At 40.0% G+C, this 23,183-nt stretch overlaps 1 protein-coding gene across 3 annotated transcripts; it reads right to left on the minus strand.

Moving 5' to 3' along the window:
- Window positions 1-3,420: 3,420 nt before the first annotated feature.
- Window positions 3,421-17,711, minus strand: chac2 (ChaC, cation transport regulator homolog 2 (E. coli)). Of its 3 annotated transcripts, XR_013934832.1 has the most exons (4): window positions 17,325-17,711; window positions 15,838-15,873; window positions 4,576-6,496; window positions 3,421-4,379 (listed from the first exon to the last, which is right to left on the minus strand). XR_013934832.1 is itself a non-coding variant. In XM_080454950.1 (3 exons), exons 1-3 carry the CDS (start codon window positions 17,457-17,459, stop codon window positions 6,110-6,112), a joined length of 558 nt encoding a protein of 185 aa, XP_080311076.1. In that variant the 5' UTR covers window positions 17,460-17,711; the 3' UTR covers window positions 3,421-6,109. The 3 variants fall into 3 exon arrangements, 2 of the variants coding, with proteins under 2 accessions (XP_080311076.1, XP_080311077.1); XM_080454950.1 differs by having other exon boundaries at window positions 3,421-6,496; XM_080454951.1 differs by lacking the exon at window positions 15,838-15,873 and having other exon boundaries at window positions 3,421-6,496.
- Between the last annotated feature and the right edge of the window lie 5,472 nt (window positions 17,712-23,183).

The following is a 23,183-nucleotide window of genomic DNA, read 5'->3' on the forward strand; positions in this document are numbered from 1 at the left end:
CTCTTTTTCTTATCAGGCACGACAACCACCCCCAAATGAGAACACATTCCTCTAGAGATAAGATAAACTGAACGCTCCTCTTGGTGTTGTTGTTGTCTTTTTCAATCCAAAACGTTCAACCACTATTTTGTCCATGTCTACCAGAAAGCTGTCTCTCTCTCTCTTTCACATTTCAGTTCTGTGACACAAACCCTCTCTGTTTCACACTTTCTGCCATGTCAGCAGTGTTGATTTCGTCTAAAACTATGACGAGAAATATTCGTCGACTACCTTTTTTCACAGACGAAAACTAAATAAAAACGAAATAAAAACTAAGCTACGATGACTAAAACTATGACTAAATATATTGACAATTTCGTCAACAAATAAAAACTAGACAAAAATGTTAAGGAGGGACTAGTGGAGAAGTGATCCAGTAGAACTAAAAGACGAGTCATTTGGTTGTTGCGCACTGAAAATAGCAGATCTACAAGCTCACAACACGTCGCGCTGCAACGCGTTGTGAGCTTGTAGATCGGCTAGTTTCAGCCATTACGCGCCATCAAGGCACCGCCAAAATACATTTTTGTCGACTAAATCAGCTGTAGATTTAGTCGACTAAAATGTTATAATATTTAGTCGACTAAACCTAGACAAAAACTAAAACATTTCAGATGACTAAAATATGACTAAAACTAAATGGAATTTTATTCAAAAGACTATGACTAAAATGAAATCAAAATTTGCTGTCAAAATCATCTGCGTGTCAGTAGTGAAAAGAAGTATGTAGGGATATGGGACTGCCTAAGACAGGGGTCTTCAACAGGGGGTCCGGGACCCCTAGGGGGTCCTCAGAGTTACTACAGGGGGGCCGGCAAATCTTTGTGCGATTGGATTCTCTTTTTTTTTTTTACATTAACCACATGAACCCTATTATCCCTATTGAGTGATTTCCTCCCCCTAAAACATAATCATCAGGTATTATGGTTATACTAGGAGGAAGATTTTTTTCAAAAAATGTGTACAGAAAGTGTTAAAATTATGTTTTATGTGGACACGCCTCCAGTTCATTAAGTATACCTGGTTCTCACCTTAGCACCTCCTCCACCACCTTAGCACCACCCACCTGTCCTAGTCCCTCCTCCTCCTCATGCCCACACCTGTTGTGTTATGATAATGAGGGGGAGGGTATATTTTTACTGTCATTAAAGTGCTGTTTTTCTATCGGCACGTTTGACCCTCAAGGTTTCAGCCTCCAGGAAGAAACTAAAAAAATCACACCCTGTGTGAAGTGGGCGGTGTCTTGCTAGCTAATCACAATACTGAATGGAGTCAACCAATCATGTACAAAAGATAAATACATTTATTGAAACACTCTTTATGATGGACGAAACCATAACTCGAAAAAAACAAAGGTTTGGTTTTTTTCGAGTTATGGTTGCTTATATAGGGCTATGCACATGTGTCATGTGACACTGGCCAATCACAGTCCTGAATAGATTGTGATTGGCCAATCACAGCGCAGGATAATTCTACTAATTTCCTGGGCCCAGATCACAGCGCAGGAAAATGTACATTTTTCCAAATCTCACTTATAGGGGCGGTTTCACCGCCCAAAAATATTTATTTTTTTGAAGTGAGTGGTGCTATTTATAGGTTATTAATTTCATCATGCGTCTCGCTAGCCAATCACAGTACTGAGCAAAGGGTGTGAATAGAGTCAGCCAATCACAGTACAGCGAAAGACACATTTTCACGACAGTCTTTTCACGACGGTCCCAAACCCACTTCTAGGAGCTGCTACACCGCTCAAAAACACCACCAGGAGGCTTAATGAAGTTCTATCAACCTCATAGACACATGAAAAACTGAAAAAGTGCAAAACAATGGCTACACCTCTTTAAGCCAAAAATAGCAGATCTACAAGCTCATGAGCTTGTAGATCGGCTATTTTCGGCAGAGAGGTTTGGTGTTGGTCAATGAAATCTATGAAAATACAAATGTATACAGTATGTAGTGGGGGGGTCCCTGCTACATCTCTTTTTCAGCTCGGGGGTCCTTGGGCTGAAAAACGTTGAAGACCCCTGGCCTAAGACCATGATAAACCACAATGAATATAATATTCATATTATTTAAATACATCAACATTATAACTATAATACTGTACTAAAATGGCATTGCTATAATGTGTATAATCATATTATAATAATACTGTGTTATGACATAGTATATGAAAATGTAAATGCAGAACTTTATCATTACATTAGTAAATAGTAAGCGCAGTTTTTCTGGGAAAAGACACAATTGTATTGTATTGTACATTGTACATAAGTCAGTGCTGAGTTTACCATTTGATAAATCTATTATATAACTTGTGTAGTGGACAATAATGAGTGTGGTGTGCTGTTTTTGTATGCCAAGATGAGTCATTCTCAAGTGTATATATTTATATATAATTATATTTATAGCTATTCATAGTTTCTTGTACTTGGCACAAAGGACTGGCAGTATGCGTGGCGATAAAGAGATCTCTTTAAAGGAATAAGAGGCGTAGTTTAGTGCCAAATTGTTCTATAGCTGTGCTGTAGAGCTGCTATTACTGAATAAAGCCAATAAATACTGCCAACTGGCTACCATGTCCTCTGTGTCCGTGAGAGAGAGCGTGTGTGCGTGTGTGCGTGTGTGTGTGTGTGTGTGTACTGTGTGTGTGTGTGTGTGTGTGTGTGTGTGTGTGTGTGTGTGTGTGTGTGTGTGTGTGTGTGTGTGTGCGCGTGCGTGTGAGGGCCAATGTCCTCACTCAAACATAGTAGAATTTGAGAAATAGACATTTTTCTGGTCCTCAGTAGAAACTAGAAATTGCTTTATAAATAGATATATGGAGTTGAGAGGGGGGGGTCCCTGGAACAAAATATTTTGAGATGGGGGGGGGGCGCAGCCAAATACATATGATTTTGGGGGTCCTTGACAACGAAAAAGTTTTGTTCCAGGGACCCCCAGAAGCACAGATTTGAGGTAAAAATGTATATACTCAAAGATTTGCAAACATTTTCACGATAAAAAGAAAATAGCAGATCGGCAAGCTCATAGCGCGGCACCGAGCCGCGCTATGAGCTTGTTTATCAGCTATTTTTTTAATAGCCAAAGTATAACATAATGGTCAGAGGCTATATAGCTTGGGCTTACTATTAGGGAAAGATCCAGGTTGAGGTAAGATTTGTATTGACGTTAGGTTTAAGGGTTAGGGTTGGAATAGTTGATCTACAAGCTCACAAGGCGTCGCAATGCGATGTGTGAGCGTGTAGATCAGCTATACTCGGTTGCACCGGCATTCAAGTATTAATAACTGGCTTTAGATTTAGGGTTAAAAAATGGCATTCATACAATTACAAGTACCAACGTGTATGTGTAAGAAAGACAATTAACAAGACTTTTATTTATTTATTATTATTTTATAATTTTATTTTGTTCTTCATGTTTTCAGTATGTTACATGTTTATGACATTCCAATAGGCGAACATAGTTTGACAAAGACCAGAACAAACAGAATGTACATCTATGGCTTTAAAGTATGCTTTATTATTAAGACCTTCCTACTGTACTTTCTCAGTACGTTGATTAGTTAGTGTGCGTGTGCGTGTGCGGGTGTGTGTGTCGTTGCTGTGTCCTGAGTGTATGGATGTGGTTTATATAGAGGGGGGATTTATACCGTATGGACTTTTTTTTCGTCCTTTAAAAGCCTAATTGAAAAAATGGTTTGTAACCATTTCTTTCAGAACATATAAAGGATTCTGAAATCCTTATATCCTGAAAGCCTGACTATACTGTGACTGTGAGTGTCCTCTTTTAAGCTTATTAAGGCAATGCTTTAATGTTTAAAGCTACTGTACCTGAGCATGATATAAGACCGAATAGTGTCCTTTGTCTGCTGTTTCTGTGGGTTCATGAGTGAGAAACTGAAGGTAGTGATTCCATTCTAATTGTCTGATGAAAAAGCTCTCAAAATCACAGCCTTAGTTAGCACATAATACAAACTCTCTACCAATATGAAAGAACTGGCCCTGATCTTGTACTTGTACGTCATTTTGGTAAGGTGAAACGGCTGCATTCATGTTAAATCGCCCTCAATGGATGCTCTCAAGTGCAACACAAATCGATACGTCACCAATATCGGTGTAACATGAGCAATGACGTCAGCATATTGGCAGAATCATCTTAGTTTGTGCTCATTGTACATTGTGTGCTAAAAGTTTCACTACACAGAGAGCGAATATAATTGATACTTTTGGTCCCTCGATCACAGCGTGAGAATCAACATACCTAGATAAAGATGATGGAGAATATTTGGACTTATATCATGAGCAGGGAACTATACCAGTGGTTCTCAAACTTGTCAAGGACCCCTAAATGTATGTGTTTTTGGTCACGGACCCCCATCTGATAATATTTAGTGCTCATACAAGATTTGTGTTGTCAAAATGTTTCAAAACTATTCAAATGTTTTCAAATTATTTTTTAAAATCACATATACTGTATACAGTACTGACGGTTTAAAGTGGTTAAACTGATTAACTCATTTTGCTCGGGACCCCCTGGAACCCCTCCCCAAGGACTCCTGGGGGTCCCCACACCCCACTTTGAGAACCACTGAGCTACACAATGCAAGGCCCCACCAAAGTTCAACATCGCTCTAAACAAATCCCCTGAAGGATTGTACTTGGAGGCTGATATTGAGATGTACTGTGTTTGGTGTGCTGGCAGGCTACTGAACCCATCAGTGCCCTGTATTTATCACAATCATGCCAAACAAGTTGATAAATAGGGCCCAACTTCAAGAACAGCTAAGCTATTCTTTAAATAGTCGTTCCTGGAGGGAGAAGAACCATCATAATATGGTAATCATATTGCACAGACAACAGAAATCAGTAGACAAAGGAAAACATTATCAGGCCCACTCAACTGACATTATTAGTTCATCTATGAAGCAAATCTTCAATGTGTTTTAGAAAAAAAAATTGTAAGCTTGTCACAATATTAACTTGCCTTTACACATTGGCAGTCTCTGCTCTCCACAGACAGTAAAATGTCATGATTAAATGTCTTTGTTACACTAAGAGGAAAAAAAGAAAAAGACTGTCAGCATTGCTAATGAGCTAGCAGTACGTATATGGTCGAAGTGTATTTATATATATTAGGGCTGTCCCCTTATGGCTGATTAATGGTTGTTTTGGTCGTTTAGTTGATGATTAGTGGGGGTTTTGTGCTTTTTCCCAAGCACATCTCTGGCTGGCAAACTGATATAATTCTTTAATTATGCCAATCTATAACTTTCAACAGCCATGGATTGTTAGTTTCTCAACCTCACCAACCTGTAAACGGCTGCATGATTATGTGCAACAAACACAATTTGACAGATTTGTTGATTAAAGAAATCGATTCCTTTGACTATTAGTCAGTGGTGTAAAGTAACTAAGTACATTTACTCAAGTACTACTGTACTTAAGTACAATTTTGAGGTATTTATACTTTAGTGGAGTATTTCCAATGTTCAATACTTTTACTTCTACTCCACTACATCTCAGAGGCAAATATTATACTTTTACTCCACTATAATTATTTGAACACTTTAGTTACTAGTTACTTTGTAGATTTTGATTATTATTACAAAACATCCATTACCCACTTCAGCCCTAAATAGACTTTGGCTATTTGAAAATAAGCGATCTACAAGCTCACGACGCGTCACATCGCGACGCGTTGTGAGCTTGTAGATCTGCTATTTTCAAATGATTTTATACATTTTGAAAACATGAAATGGATTCTGCATAATGAGTACTTTTACATTTGGTACTTTAAATACATGTTGATGCCAATACTTGTGTACTTTTACTCAAGTAAATTCTGAATACCGGACTTGTACTTGTAACAGATCATATTTCTGCATTGATACTTTTACGTAAGTAAACAATTTGAGTACTTTTTCCACCACTGCTATTAGTTGACTAAAAATATCTTTAGTTGAAGATAGCCCTACTATCCATCTATTACCCTGAGATGAGTTGAGGCCGGTTAAGATGTGTGTGCGTGGGCGTGCATGTGCGTGTGTGCATGTGTGTGTGTGTGTATATGTGTGTTACTCCCCAGTCTCTAGTCTCTCTCTGACCAGGGTTTCTAGAGAGAAGAGGTGTGAGTCTGCGTCCTCGGGCAGCAGTGTCCTCAACGCATCAGCGAGCTGAAACAGGTACTCCGTGTTGCGCCCGCTGGGGCCCGTGGCGCCGACGATCTGGCTGGCTATCTGCTCCAGAGGGGCGGGGCCGAGGTAGTCGGGGTTGTCCTGAGAGCCGATGTAGAGCAGCGTCTGGCCGGGCGGCGGGTCGGGGTCGACGTCGACGAAGGGCGGACGGGGGTGAAAGGTCACGTTGATGACCTGGTAGCCACCTTTCTCCCGGTGGTCGAGGTAGCGCTTCACTTCCTGCTCCCGGCCCGTCGGCAGCTTGTAGGCCACGCCCCAGACACACCCCTGAGGAGAGAGAGAGAGAGAATATTTTTTTAATGAACCACTTTCAACCTGGGGTCCCTGTTTTGGGCATGTTAATCCAAGACCGGGATCGCATCTGTGTCATTTTAAGATTTCTTTGGCTATTCAAAAATAGCAGATATATTAGCTCATAACGCGGCACTGAGTGCCGCACTATGAGCTTGTAGATCTGCAAAAAAAAAAATATCATGGAAAATGTGTGCAAATCTTTGAATATATATATGTTTTAAATCGAAATTTGTTAACTCCGATCTGTGCTTCTGGGGGTCCCTGGAATATATTTTGAGTTGGGGGTCCGTGGCCCTTCAAATGAAAAAGTTGGAGCGCCACTGATATAGCAACATACTGTTGCTAGAAAACATTTTTAGATATCTATTTGGCCGCGGACCCCTATCTCAAAATGTTTTGTTCCAGGGACCCCGAGAAGCAAAGATTTGAGTTAAACATTTTCGCTTTAGAAAAATATGTATTTAAAGATTTGCAAAAAAATATATATATATTTTTTAAATAGCAGATCTACAAGCTCATAGCGTGGCACTTGGTGCCGCACTATGAGCTTATACATCTGCTATTTTTGAATAACCAAAGAAATCAAAAAAATTACACAGATGCTTTTCCGGTCTAAATGCGTTAATAGAGGCAAAGATTTTCAAAAATACTGAATATAGCCGATCTACAAGCTCACAACGTGCTGCGATGCGACACGTTGTGAGCTCGTAGATGGCTATTTTCGTGCACGCTAAACCATCGTACAACGAAGTATAAAAACAGGGCGCACTGTATGTGGTTAATTAAGAGATACAGCAGCAGTTCAGGCAGAAAAACCCTTCCAACATAAGAGGATGAGAGAAATTACAGCACAGTGATTCATTTGTGTATTACCTTTTAAAGGTGTTAAAATGTGGAACAGCACCCCAGACAGAATAGGATGAACAAATTGGAGCTGAGAAGAACTAGTTCAGGCTGCTTAGACACTTGACAATAGGTCCAGTTCAGCTTTATTTTTCATGTTTATTATAATACAATGCAATGCTTAAGAAGAGGACACACACTAAAGAGGACACACCATCACCAAAAACCCAACAAAATACACATAAGACTGTGTTCAAAAAGACTTTCGCGTGTACATTATCCCATTAAGACCAGGAACGTATGTGTTTTTAGATTTCTTTCTTTCTTTGGCTATTCAAAAATAGCAGATATACAAGCTCAGAGTGCCACGCTATGAGCTTTTTGAAAAATCTTGAAAGTTTGTGCAAATCTTTGAATATATATTTTTACCTACTTACTCTGTTACAACTCCTGGGGGTCCCTGGAACAAAATATTTTGAGATGGGGGTCCACGGCCAAATACGTATCCTTTTGAGAACCACTGATATTATAGCAACATAGATTTTTTTTTTAACTGTTAGGATTTAGAAGACATTTGTAGAATCCCCCAGAAGCAAAGATTTGAGTTACAAATGTTCGCTTTAAAAATATACATATTCAAGATTTGCACAAAATGTACATGATTATTCCAAAAAAATGCAGATCTACAAGCTCCTAGCGAGGCACTCAGTGCCGTGCTATGAGCTTGTATACAGTATTTTTTGAATAGCGCAAAGAAATCTAGAAATGACGCATGCGTTCCCGGTTTGAATGGGTTATATACACAATGTATATAATCTTTGTTCCAGACAGAAGTCCATTGTATATAAAGGTGACAACCCTAACAACATAAGAGACATACAACAAAAGTAAAACGGATAAAAAGTGCAATAGTGCAATCCTACCTAATCAGCAGCAGGCACTGTCAGGCTGAGCCAGTGTGCTTGCGAACGCCTGGACGTGACCCGATAACGGCTCTTCACAGGGTTTGTTAGAAACCACTGTGATGCTGTTATTAGACACACACACACACATCCAGGGCGCCTCATAAAATTGTACATCAGTCGCCTTCAAACAGCAGTGCCTCACAAGTGGGCACACCACCAACCAACAGAAGTAAAACAACTGACTGACACGGTGCCACCTGGGAAACACAGCCTCATGGCATCGTTTACCATACAATAATACAGTACACAATAACATTACATATTACACTGTGTGTGGGGATTATATAAGGGTGCGTCGGCTGCTTGTGGAAACAAAACTGCTTACTGAGATGGTATGGTATGTGTGGTTTAATGCTCCGGTAATGTTTATGAGGAGGAGAGAGAGAACAGAACATGAGCAGGGTGGCTAGTGTTCTTATTAACCCCTTCAATCCGGGAAAGCATCTGTGTCATTTAGTTTTTATGTTAGCTATGTATCGTAGCTGTCGGGCAGAAACCTTGAATCTTCATGTTTCAACTTTTAATGTTTTTTCTCCGTAAATTAATGCCCTACTTCAACATACAAGAGTGTCGAAAAAGTAGTGAAAATAGCCGACCTCACAACTTGTAGCTTGTAGATCGGCTATTTTCACAATTTTAAAGGGATAGTTCACCCAAAATATATATATTTTTCTATTGATTAGTCACCCCATGGAGACTTGGAATTCATGGATATCTTTTAGTTTTTGTCGCATTCCTAAGCCAATAATTGCGGACCGATCAAATTATTGGCTTAGGAATGCGACAAAAACAAAACAATATCCATGAATTCAAGTCTCCATTCGGTGACTAATCGATAGAAAAAAAGTCATTTTGCGGGTGAAGTATCCCTTTAATGCCCTACATCATCATACAAGAGTGTCAAAAAAGTAGTGAAAATAGCAGACCTACAAGCTCAAAACGCCTCGCGACGCAAGGCGTTTTGAGCTTGTAGATCGGCTGTTTTCATCATTTTGAAATGTTTTTTTGTACTTTGTAATGGTTCATGTATTGCACGTTTTGGACATACAGTACAAGGTTTTCCACCCCAACAACGATGACATAGCAACTTTCAGAAAACCGTTTTGGATTTGGAAAGCATTTTTTGGGGAATCGGCCTACAGGTCTAAATGGTTTAATGATGTTTTGGACGGTATTTATTTTGCAACAAGTGGTGTAATTGTTATGAAGTTGTGGTATACAGTAGTTCTGCACCAATGGTTTTTGTTGCTGCTGTCTTTATACGGTCTCTCTATGTTAGCAGTCTGCGGTCCTGAGCAGTCAGGTTTGCCAAACCACACCGTGACACAGCCTGTCAGAACACTCTCAATTATGGTACGTACATACAGTGGTAAAAAGTTTACAAGAACTCTAGGTACCAAAACAAAAAGTGCTTTCTTATGAGGATGCAGTTTGGTGTTTAGAGACCATGTGAGGAGGGGTGTCTGAGATGTGTGTATGCCAAGAAAACTAAGACTATCAACAATTATTTCCAACAGAATCTCTACAGTACAGAATTTCATCGATCTTCTCACTACAACACACACACACACACTTTTCGTCGACTAAAACTATGACGAAACACTTCTGTTGACTACCTTTTTTCACTAACGAAAACAAAATAATAGTGAGTGACTACTAGTGGAGAGGAGATCCAGTAGAACTAAAAGACAAGTCAGTTTGGTTGCGCTCGGGTATTGCGCTCTGAAAATATCAGATCTACAAGCTTACGACGCGTCACGCTGCGACACGTTGTGAGCTTGTAGATCGGCTATTTTCAGCATGCAACCAAGTGTAAAATCAGCCATTACGACGCCATCAAGGCACCGCCAAAATACATTTGAGTCGACTAAATCAACTGTAGATTCAGTCGACTAAAACTAGGCAAAAACTAAAACATTTCAGATGACTAAAATATGACTGAAACTAATTGGAATTTTACTCAAAAGGCTATGACTAAAACTAAATCAAAATTTGCTGTCAAAATCAACCCTGCAACTCTGCCTACAATATTCCACTTCTCAGTTTGCAGTCCCCCCCCCCCACCCAAACCCTGCATTTCATCACACCCAACTCAACCTATAGGATCTGATTCTATAGACACAAATTTTAACCATTTATTTATGTCCACACAAAGGAGAGCATACAAGGACACAAATATTAAGCAGTAAGTTTACATTCACAAAATCATGGCATATGTCTTCATGAATCATGATACAATAAGCATGTCACTCAGTCAGTACTCTATGGGTATAAGTAACAGCATCTCCGCCATATGTGGGGGCTGCCAATTATAGCAGAGACAGCACAATACTTTGCCAGCCTTTTTGCTTCCTTTTTGGGGCATCCCAAGTTGTTGAAACCCTCTAACAACCAGTCTGTGGGTATGTCCTATAGGCTGCCAAATATAAAAACAAATAGTCTGCACCTATAGCTCAGCTCTGGGATGTTATGTACTGTAGAAGTGGTTGCTATTTAATGACCTTGGTCATAAAAGCTTCCTCTCTAGGCTAGGATCAGAGGTGCAGGCTATCTGTAATACAGACACTTCTCTAGACTCTTCATCAACCACCACAACATCTGGTGTATTAGCTGTCAAAGATGTAAAGACACGCACGCACGCACACGCACACACACTTCCTCTGAACTACAGTAGGTAAACAAGCCCTCAGGGCTTTTTCATGTTATCCTCTTATGACTTATGACTGTACTCCCGTTCTGTTATCAAACATGTTATAATAAAGTGTTCAATCAATCAATTAAAAGTACCTCACGTCAGATAAAAACAACCACTAGCTGATGGTCTGTTTGATAGTTTGAACCGGCATATAAATGATCAAGTAATGAGGGTCTCGCTATGTACCTGGTGACAGTTTGAACAACCCCCTGAGATATAAATATGAAGTGTGTGTGTGTGTCGGGAACAAAATGAGATGGAGAAGCCACTGTGTTTTGCCTGGTCCACTATGCAATTTGAACATCCAATTTCCTTCACTCTTAACCCATTTAGACCTGGAAAAAGCGTATACGTAGTTAAACCTTTCAATCCGGGAAAGTGTCCGTGTCATTTTAGTTGTTGCTATATATCGTCACTGTCCGGCAGAAACCTTGTATCTCCAAGTTTCAAATTTGTATGTTTTTTTCTATAAATTAAAGCCTTTCTTCATCATACAAGAATGTCGCAGAAAAGTAGTGAAAATAGCAGATGCTATTTTCACTATTTTAAATAGTTTTTAAAATAATAATCAGGTGATAAGAAGCGGCCTGCTTAGCTCCTCATGTATTGAAGCAGGCATCAGCTCAGTTCGGGGCTCTCCCCAGCCTGGTAGAGGGAGAGTAGCGCCCAGGATATTGATTACAGCTTAGGCATTGGCACTGGGTGAAAAAATAGGGGTTACAAAATCGTGGGATTAAAATTATAAAAGAAAAAAAAAAGAAAACTTAGGTTAGGATTTAGAAGGTGTTTGTAGAATCTCAGCCTCAGGTCTAAATGGATTAATAAAGCTTCTGCCAATCAAAATAGCTGTATTCCAGGAACGGTCGCAAAAGCAGCGTGCAGCAGATCTCGACCAATATACAAATTATTTGGGGTGGGGACACGGCCACACAAAAACTCGCTAAAATAGAGAGAGGGGCGAACGAATATTTGAGGGGTGGACATCATCACTGGCACAACTAGCGCTGTCGCTCGTGTTTCAATCAGGATCAGTCTGATTGAAACACACTCCTTTTAATGACTTTTTCTCGCTCGTTGGGCTCACGACGGCTGTATGCCAGGGTGGGTTGTATAACTAAGGACCTTTTAGGGTACAGTGAGCCACTAAATGCACGAATACAGGGGAGTGGCCAATACATGTCAAAGGCTACATCTGCATCAAATCTCACCAAAGCTGAAACCAATGCAAGTACACCAAAGTAAACAGAGTAGAGCAGCCCCTTTTGTGTGTGTGCGTGTGCGTGTGCGTGTGCGTGTGCGCGTGCGTGTGCGCGTGCGTGCACGTGATACGGTACCTCCCTCATTCCAGTGCAGTGCGAGTGTCATTGACCCTTTCTGTCAAGGCCTTTAACCCATTAAAAACCCCGAAAGCATCCGTTTCATTTTAGATTTTAGCTATATATATATATATATATATATAGCTGAGGAAAACATGAAAAAAAATTTCATGAACAAAAATCCCACACACTGCTCTTGCTCAGCAGCCTCTGCTTTTATTTAAATTGACAGACGCTTTGGTCCCACTGGACTTTCATCAAGAGTGTCTTACAGCAATGATACCAACATCTTCTCATACTGTATATATATACACCCCTTGGAGAAGATGTTGGTATCATTGACTCTTGATGAAGGTCCAGTGGGACCAAAACGTCAATTTAAATAAAAGCAAGGACAGTGTGCAGGATTTTTCATGAAAATATTTTTTTCATGTTTGCTTCAGTTTTCATTGTCCAACACACCTGCATCCGAATGAAGTGGATGTGTGAATAATTCCTTTACATAGATGTATATAGCAACATACGTTTCTCAGAAAACTAGAACAGTGGTTCTCAAAAATAGCAGATATACAAGCTCACAGCGCGTCTCTTCGTGCCGGGCTGCGAGTTTGTACATCTGCTATTTTTGAACATTTTTGAAAAATCGTGAAAGTGTTTTTGAAAAGTTTTTGAATAATTTTTAACACAAATCTTCTCTTCTGGGGGTCCCTGGCACAAAACATTTTCAGATGGGGGGGGGGGGGGGTCCGCAACCAAATACATCATTTCGGGGGTCCTTGACATGAAAAAGTTTGAGAACTACTGATTTAGAAGGCATTTTGTAAAATCGGCCTCGGGTCTTAACAGTTTAAAAAAAAAATATTATGTTATAATCAGGGGTTCTCAAACTTTTTGTGTCAAAGACCCCCAAAATGATATATATTTGGCCGCGGACCCCCATCTCAAAATCTGTTGTTTCAGGGACCCCCCAGAAGCACAGATTGGAGTAAAATATGTTCGCTTTAAAACATCAACTGTGTACCATACCATACCATTCATTCTCAATACATCTGTTTGTCTGGACTGAACTGAACTACTAGAAGCTGGATTGTGTCTCACCTGTTCCTAATTGGGCTTATTCCTTGTTCTAGTCTTTACCCGACAAAACAGAAGAAAAGACTGTCTGTATTGCAGTACAGTGTGTGAAGCTGGATGCGAGCCTTAAAAAGCCAGTCAATCAGGCCCATTTGTTATTTTGTTTTTCTGTCTTGCAGTGAGTTTGTCTGAGGCTTATTCCTCGTTTAAACTTCCACAACAAAAGAGAAGAAAAGACTGTTGTATTACAGTTTGTAAAGTTGGCTGTCAGCCCTGAAAAAAAGAAGAAAAGAAACCAGTAAATCAGGCCCATTTTGTTCTTCTGTGTTAGGGTGAGTTTGAGGCCAACGGACGAGACACCTGCAAGCCATCGCGCAACAAAAATAACTGATTCGCAATACGTTACGAGCTTGTAGATCGGCTATGTTCGGCAAATCTTTGTGCGACAAGGTATAAATCGGGCTTTAATCTGAAAGAAAAAAGGCAGAGGACAAGAGGAGAGAGCAATGCAACCTGACGTTGATCTGCCGGGTTTTAATTGTGTGACAGAGATGAGGTAATTAACCTGCAATCCCAGTAGTATCAAAGGGTGTTGTTCTTTTTTTTTGTCGCAGATGTCACAGCTTGCTGTATAGTTCTCTGCATAGATTTGGTATCTCCCCACGCACTCTTCAAATCATTAACTTATTATCCTTGACAAGCTTCAGCTACTTGATAATGAGTTGATAGTTAGAATCAGGGGTGTTAAAAGGATCCCTTGCTAATAAGCCAAATATGCCTTAATACATTATAATTGCCCTCTATAAATTAAATTAAAAACACCTTAAATATTTTATTTATTTTATAAATAGTTCATCTTTTACTCAGAGGGACAATGCCTGTCACAAGTTGATATCATTTGTCCATGTGTGGTCTAGCCCTATGGAATGTATGGAATGCATGTGCTAATAAAAAAATTAATTTAAATATTGTTTTGATTCTCATATTAACCATAGGAATTAATAAGTCGTTTTTTATTAAGACATTCTAATAACATTCCTTAGGGCTGGACCACACATGGACAAATGACATCACCAACTTGCGAAGGGCATTGTCTCCCTTGAGTAAAAGAGAACTATTATATAAGAACTATTTATGTGAAATAAATAAAATATTTAAGGTGTTTTGAATTTTTTATATTAGTTATAGAGGGCATTTATAAAGAAAAACATCACATGGATGCACCTGGGACGTACCATCAGTGTTGTAGCCTGGGGTCGACGGGTGTTTCGGTTCTCGCAACAACATACACCCTCTCCCAGGTGACCCAGCCGGGGTTGATCAAGCCCCCCCGACTCACGTCCCAGTAGCTACCCACGGTCAGTCCTCTTTGGGAAAGACAGGGCCACTCAATCTGCTTCTCCGGAACTACTCTGACGGGACTGGGGAGAGGCTCTGGCACGTGGAGGGACTAGGCTCTGTGCGTGGCCTCCTGGCCGGGCTCCTCCTTCGTCTCACCAGGTCCAGGACCTGAGCGTTGCACCAGACTCCCCCCGTTCCAAACATTTCCTTCTGGCGTGATGGTTTTTAGAATGTATTAAGACATATTTGGCCCATTAGCCAGGGATTGTGACATTCCAAAATCACTTTCTGCCTAAGTCATTTTAGGTCAACTCTTTGACTAATAGGCAAAAAATGTGTTTTAATGTAACAAGCATTCTGATAGGCTGAGGACATAGGCAATAAGGCAGGATGAATCAGCAGTGTGAGGAGAGTAGAGTTAGGCAAAAATAAATAAAGGCAGATAAACATGACTTAGGCTAAATTAGTTTTTTTTCCTCATGATTGCCTATAAGTCAACTAGATGACTTAGGCAGATACTAGTGATTTTTCCATTTCTCCTTTTCTGAAAACCTTTAAAATATGACTCAGGCAATTATGCTATATGAGGCTAACGATATTGATCTTACTGCTCTTCAGCTAATCTGCATTGTTTTTCCCTTTAGCTATTTGTGGCACAAACACAGTTATGATGATTATGTGCATATATTAACAGGTGTTTAATCCATTAAGCCCGGGGAACGCATGTGTGTCATTTTAGGATTTCTTTGGCTATTCAAAAAAATAGCAGATCTACAAGCTCATAAGGCGGCACCGAGTGCCGCGTTATGAGCTTGCAGATCTGCTATTTTTTTTAAATAGTGGATTTTTTGGCAAATCTTTCGATATATATTTTCTTAAAGCAAATATTTGTAAAATATTTTGTTCGCTTTAAAAACATATATTTAAAGATTTGCACAGATTTTAAAGATTTTTCAAAAATAGCAGATCTACAAGCTCGCCGCGCTATGAGCTTGTACAGTAGATCTGCTATTTTTGAATAGCCAAAGAAATGACACAGATGCTTTCCGGTCTTAATGGGTTAATTAGTGAACAACGCACCTCAGGGTCCTCTGTGAGGGTCACCACACGGCCAGGCTGTGAAGAGACAGACAGAGACATGATGAGTCATTTATTTTACTCTGACTGCACTGAGCTCTCTCACCCAAACTCACTGACTCACATTCAGTGGTGGAAGAAGTACTCAATTTTTTTAACTTAAATAAAAGTACCAATACTGCAATGTAGAAATACTCTCTCTGCTACTAGTAAAAGTCCGGAATTCAAAATGTACTTGAGTAAAAGTACAGAAGTATTGGCATCAAAATATACTGAAAGTAAAGTACCAAAAGTAGAAATTACTCATTATGCAGGATGTCCCATTCCAAGTTTTCAAATGTATAAAAATCTTTTGAAAATAGCTGATCTACAAGCTCACAATGTGTCGCATCGCGGCGCATTGTGAGCTTGTAGATTGGCTATTTTCAAATGGACGAAATGCATATAGGGCTGAAGTGGTTAGTGTATGTTTTGTAATAATAATGAAAATCTACGAAGTAACTAGTAACTAAAGTTTTCAGATAATTGTGGTGCAGTAAAAGTACAATATTTGCCTCCGAGATGTAGTTGAGTAGAAAGTACTGAAAATAGGAAATACTCCAGTAAAGTAAAAACTCATCAAAAGTGTACTTAAGTAAGTACTTGCGTACATGTACTTAGTTACTTTACACCACTGTGCTGACTCACATTCATGCATACAGAGACAGAGAGATGGGGGAAGGACTGATGGTGGCTTTTCAGCCAGTAAACTTGACATTAAACTGTGTTCCAAAGAGCTGCCGGGCAGAAACCTCATATCTCCACTATATTTCAACGTTTTCTTTTTTTCTCTCGTAAAAATGCATGCCCTAAGGCTACTTCAGCACTGTGACAAGAGTGTCACACAAAAGTAGTGAAAATAGCAGATCTGTGAGCTTGTTCAAGTACTGTACTTAAAGTGTAAGTACAATTTTGAGGTACTTTTACTTACCTTGTACCTACTTTTTACTCCACTATTTTAAAACTTTAGTTACTTTGTTGATTTTGATTATTATTACTAAACATACATTAACCACTTCACCACCTACACTTCGGCTATTTTGATAATAGCCGATCTACAAGCAATTTTTTATACATTTTAGAAATTTGAAAACTTGTGAAATGGGGACATTCTGCATAATGAGTATTTTTACTTTTGATACTTTAAGTACATTTTGATAGCAATACTTTTGTACTTTTACTCAAGTACACTTTGAATACAGGACTTTTACTTGTAATTACAGAGTATTTCTACAATGCAGTATTGATACTTTCAATACTGTAACACATACAATGTTTTGTAAAACAATGTGAGTACTTATGTGAGTTTTACACCACTGTTTATTAATAATAATAAAAAATAAAAAAGGAACTGATTTGGAGTGGACATACAAGGTTTCCACCCGACAGCAACACCCCTGAGGCACAGCATGACAGCCAGGGCACTGTACGGGCCATATGGACTCACTCACCTTCCCAGGGACTCCTCGGTGGTCCGTGGACCCCTGCCAGAAGCGGCGGCTGAAGCCCTTGATGTAGCCGATCCGCTTCTCCTCGTAGGGAAAGTCCACTTTCCATATGAGAGACCCGTATCCGAACACCCACATGATATATATGACTGACTGACAGCTGTCACTCACTATTACAGGGTAAGTGACAACTAACTAACAGCTACACTAAACGGTACAGGCTGTACAGACTGCTATAACAAGTACTAAACATTTATAATAACTGCCTACATTTATAATGTATACAACAGCTGATAATAACACTCATTTGCTCTAAAGCTCATGTTTACCTGCGGTCAGTGTTACAGTATTACTGTAACATTATGTTATGAATAGATTTACTGAATGGCTCTGGCTGTGCCAGCCAAACGCTTCCGATGACGTTGACGTCAAACCACCACGTAACTCCACCCACACGACGTCTTTGTTAATACCCCATAGCCCAGAGAGATGGTCTGCGCTGTGATTGGCTAGATCGTTCTGGCATAAAAAAAAGAGGAGAGAGTAGAGAGAGAGAGAGAGAGAGAGAGAGAGAGAGAGCAGGGGGCTTAGCGGTTGCCACGACAACCAGTTCGTTCCCCTGGGCTATGGGATTGACACTCTCCATGTCCTGACAGCAGGGGGTGCAGACCTTCCACAGTCTTATTAATACCCACACAGTGTAAACAAACAACAGTGTTGTGTGTGTGTGTCCGCCGTTCAAACACACGTTCAGGGTCAGACAAATGGACATTTTGAGACAGTCTGAGCTGAACATTTATAAAACACAGCAAAGCAGGTAAGAGCCCGAGCCTTTACACCAGTGTTTCTCATCAAACATTTTCATGTCAAGGACCACTAATTGATATGTATTTGAAAAGGCTTTGTAGAAACCCCATTAAGACAAGAATTGTGTTGTTAAATTCTTTCCAAATTATTCCAAATAGTTCACGGCTATTTTTGAATAGGCAAAGTTTAAAACAGGGTTAAAGTGGTTAAACTGATTTTTTGTTATGCCATATTAACAAATTCAGCTGGGGACCCCCTGGAACCCCCTCCCTCAAGGACTTTTTACACCACACTACAACATTCCACTTAATACAGTGGTTCTCAAACTTTTTCATGTCAAGGACCCCCAAATTGACACTTATTAGCCTGCGGACCCCCATTTGAAAAGATATACTAGGGACCCCCATAAGAGAAGATTTTTACGGCTCTAGCAGTGATTCTCAACCATTTTATTTTCGAGGACCCCCAGTTTGACATGCATTAGGCTACGGACCCCCATTTAATGGCATTTATATCTCTGGGACCCCAATTTATATTGTAAAATCAATGTTAATTTAACTCTGAGAGTATACAAATGGAACCAAATGGACCTGTTAGGGTCCATTTGGTTCCATTTGTACATTCTCTGAGTTATAGACCCATAAGGCTCTATTTGGTTCCTATTCCTAACTATCCATCATTTAGCTGGGGACCCCTTGGAACCCCCTCAAGGACCCCTGGGGGCCCCCGTACCCCACTTTGAAATGACTTAATACCTCCATCTGTACCGTACCACACCACAGCTCTCAACCACTTATTAGCTTTTCTCAGAAATGTTGAAGGCTCTCTGAATTCTTGCTACGGAGGTTATACTGTAGAGAGAGACTCTACAGTCGGTACTGTAGCATGTCAAATACCCAATGAGGCTTTCAGCGGCTTCGGTATGAGCTCATTTGCTGTGGAAATATCTGTGCTTTTTTTGCCAGTGCCATCTTATGTGAACTCTTTAGTGAACTGAACTCCACTTAACGATGAAGGCCAGATTAAAGACCTTTTTAAATGCTACTGCTGTACTGTAGTCTAAACCCTGTCCAGCAGCGTTTTTAAATAGCATATTTCCGTGCGGATTTCTGCTGACATTTTTAGTTATGTTTGGTGTTCTAACTGTCACATCTGAAATTAATAAGGACTATTTCTGTCAAAGTGTAAAAAATAAAAAATGAAAAATAAACTTGAAATAGCTAATGCTACTGTATTAGGATGTTGAAAATGGATGAGAGACACAGCACTTGGTGGTGAGGCAGCCTACTAGGTGGTATCCAGCACTATCCAGCATAGACCGCCGAAGTCTGACGTAATTTACACATCCTTTGTTTGTCTACCTGGTTCGCAGTTTTCCACCCCCGTTCTGAATCCCATAGACGTATTTAATATCGCGTCAAATAAGAACTGTGTTCCAAAAATAAACACATGACCCCGGCGTGTTGACTCTTATGGATATGAAGCATCAACTGACGGTGAGAAAACGCTAATGTTACTTCCGCCGAATTAGTTACATTTTCGCCAGAAACAGACTGTATCAAATATAAGTGACTGACTATCATAAACGATACAGAACCCCCTCCCTGACAATAACGCCGACACGCGGTGTTTATTTTTGGACCACAATTCTTATATGAGACGATTCTAAGATGACCCAATGTTATTCTCCATAGAGAAATTACTTCCGCAAACCTGGGGATGAACGAGTCACGTCAGGACTTCGGTGCTCTATTACCTTGCCTTCATGGGAACAAGGGCCCAGCATTGGCCTTTGAAATTGAGTCTATATAGGAAGTGACAGTTCATATGAATGGCCTGTATAGTTTCGCTGTTTTACCCCTGCTGGTGTCAGAAAGATTTATTTCTCAATGCAAGCGTATGGGTTTTGATTGACAAGCTACCCAACCAATAGCATTCATTTCCGGTTGCATTAGCTATATGACGCGATATGATGCGATATAGAAAGATGGCGGATTTGAAATTCCTGAACCATCAATCGGCTTCAATTAAGGTCTGTAGAAATCAATGGCGTCGCTTTGTCCTTCATTTTTACAGTCTATGCTTGGGAACCAATGGTTCCTGAGCCATGTGGCCCTATAGGTCAGGAGTCGATCTCCTGTTTCCTTGATGTACAAGCACACCCCCTGGACATGACACTATGTCGCAGGGACTTACCCCCAGATGCTGAGTGCCAAGCAGGGAGCTATCGGATACCGTTTTTATGGTCTTTGGTATGACTCGGCCGGGGATTGAACTCGGCCGACCTCCCCCACTGTCTCAGGGCGGACACTAAACGGACACTAAACACAAGCCAAGGCCACTGAGCAGTGTTGCCAGATTTTGTGAGAGAAATAAGCAACCAGGTCTAGGAAAACAAGGTTCAAAAGAAGCGACTATTTATGGGCCACATGGGCACTTTAAACCTACAGTATATACTGTGCATTGGCTATTTGAAAATAGCCGATCTACAAGCTCTCAACGCATCGCTTCGCTAATCTGCTATTTTCAAAATAATCTTGATTTTTTTTTTTATATATTTGGAAGATTTTTTAAACATTCTAACAACACAAATCTGGTAGGGGCTCCATGGCACAACACATTTTCAGATGGGGGGTTAGGGACAGATACATTAATTTGGGGGGGTCCATGACATGACATATTTGACAACCACTGGTTTAAATAATAAATAATAAATAATAAAAATAATTGGAAGCAAGCCCAAATAAGCAACTAAACAACACTTTAGAAACAAGCCCAAAAAAAAAACACAACCCTCAACTACCAATATTTTACAAGCAACTTTACAGAAAAACAAGCCCAAAATTGCTTATAATAAGCGGACATGGCAACACTGCCACTGAGCTGCATGGTGCATCACAGTAACTACTGTGTATAAGCAGCATCTGCCAGGTGAAAAGTGCAAACATGATGTAAAACGTTTCAGACTTGGACTTGATAAACATTGTATCAATTAAGATGAAGACATGCTAAATAGACAAACAACAGCATGCTATCTGTCTGTCACAGTAAATGGTGTAGAGTGGAATAATTTAACTGCAGATATTGAATTAAGTTTTTTTTTTAAATCTGTTTGCTTTTGCTTGTTTGTTTTTATTGATTTCTTTGTTAGAAGATACTATTATTATTTCTGTTATTGTCCCACTATTAGTGGGAGAGTGAATCGATACAAGAATAAAATAAATAATAGAAAACTATTAAATGAGATAAAAATGTATGGATGGAGATTGATTCAAGAGGGGGGGTTTGAAATATGCGTTGTTACAACTTTTCCTGCCTTTTCTCCGTCTTTGCATCACCCTGGGATCCATGGGATGATGAAATTACCATAGAAAACAAAAAAAAATCCTCCTGGTTTTGTCTTTTTGATTTAAAATTGATTAATTCCAAGAAAATGAATACGAGACAAGGGGAAGTCTATCCTGGAACGTGTTTTTGTAACAAACATAAATAAATGTAGTTATTTTCCTTTTTTTCCTCTCATTTCATCTTTGTGAGCGAAATAACAGATGCCATGTTAAAGCAGCACTATTGTAACTTTTTAACAACTATATAGGATATTATGTCCCACAAAATTATAAAGTTGCATGTTTAAGCAATAACAATCATCCTTCCATAAATGTATAGGGGGTCCCTGATAGGGGCTTGACTGTATTACTATATGTATAGGGAAGAAAATGAGTTCCATCCTGGAATTTGCCACGGCAGAACTGCCAGTCAAAGCGAAGACTGGCCATGCAGCTCGTCCTCGCATGACATGCTTGCAGAGACTCTTGGGTAATGAAGTCAAAGACTTTATTGTGAAAGCTTTACTGCTGACAATAAAAAAGCAGCAAAAATAAATGTGCCGGGCAGGAGCCTTTTATCTCCATATTTCAATTTTTTATGTTGCATTTCTTTCTTAAAGGAATGCCCTACTTCATCATACAAGAGTGTCGCACAAAAGTTGTGAAAATAGCCGATCTACAAGCTCACAACGCCTCGCAAATCGTTTTTAAAATAATAATAAAAAAGGAACAGTTTTGGACAGGTTTTATTTCCACCCGACAGCGACTATATACTGTATATATAGAATAAAAGGATAATGGACACGTTTTTTATTTACATTTTCTTGAGCTTAGAAACATGTAAAAACCCAACCTAACCTAATCCCCCAGTCACAGAAAGTGACTCGACAAGTGGCCTCCTAGGAGACAGTTCCAAAAGAAACGTCTTTATTCGGGTTCCTGCTTGCGTCATGCGATTTGGTGGCAGCAGGCATCCTCAGTGCAGACAGCCTTTTTGCACAACAGTTAAGGTCTAAAGTACTGTACAGTATAGACAGGCATGGGATTGGAGGTTTTGTACACCAAGACGTGTAAGTCACCGGAAGTCGTGGACAGACAGTGGAAGAGTCAAGTGCAGTATAAGAATCAGTTTGAGTCCAAGTTATAGAGAAAGAGAAAGCTAGTGCCACTAAGGAAGTTTCAGCTGCTGCCCTTTCTAGAGTTGAGTGGGCGTCAATGCCAGAGGAGACTTCACTTCCGCGGAGAGAGAGAGGAAGAGATGATGAAGAGGAGTCAGAGCCGGAGTCTGTGTCTGCGTCAGTGTGGAACCAACCAAATAATTGCTGGAAGGGAGCCAGGACCAAAGCCGGTAGGAGTCTGAGCTGATGTCTGCGTTGCAAGTGGAGTGGAGGAGGAGGGAGTGCAGACCACAGGGGAACTGGAGCCGAGAGAGATGGGGGAGCCGGAGGAAAAGGAGTTGGGGGCGAGCCAAGGCATGATCACAGGAGTCTGGAGAGAATTGGGAGAGCTGAGCTGGAAAAAGATGAAGAAAGAGCAGATATTAACTTTTTGGTGGAGTGACAAAAGGACTGAGTAGAGATGACAATTAAAGATTGTGCCCGTCAGTGAAGACGTTTTTATTTTTCTTCTAAATTTAGAGGAGCCAATTATTTTTTAACCCCCTATTTTCTCCCACTTTAGTTGTTATTCCATTTAATTCCTCCCCACACGTTTCTGTTTTGCCACTGCT

This window comes from Gymnoscopelus braueri, assembly GCF_963280865.1.
Source record: "Gymnoscopelus braueri genome assembly, chromosome: 17".
In the NCBI taxonomy this organism is placed as follows: domain Eukaryota; kingdom Metazoa; phylum Chordata; class Actinopteri; order Myctophiformes; family Myctophidae; genus Gymnoscopelus; species Gymnoscopelus braueri.

Excerpts from the sequence above, each read along its gene's own strand:
- chac2 (XM_080454950.1), bottom strand. The coding sequence starts at position 17,459 with ATGTGGGTGTTCGGATACGGGTCTCTCATATGGAAAGTGGACTTTCCC. Across the intron at positions 15,874-17,324 it reads ACCGAGGAGTCCCTGGGAAG|CCTGGCCGTGTGGTGACCCT; the intron begins GTGAGTGAGTCC and ends GTCTCTTCACAG. Across the intron at positions 6,497-15,837 it reads CCCTCACAGAGGACCCTGAG|GGGTGTGTCTGGGGCGTGGC; the intron begins GTGCGTTGTTCA and ends CTCTCTCCTCAG.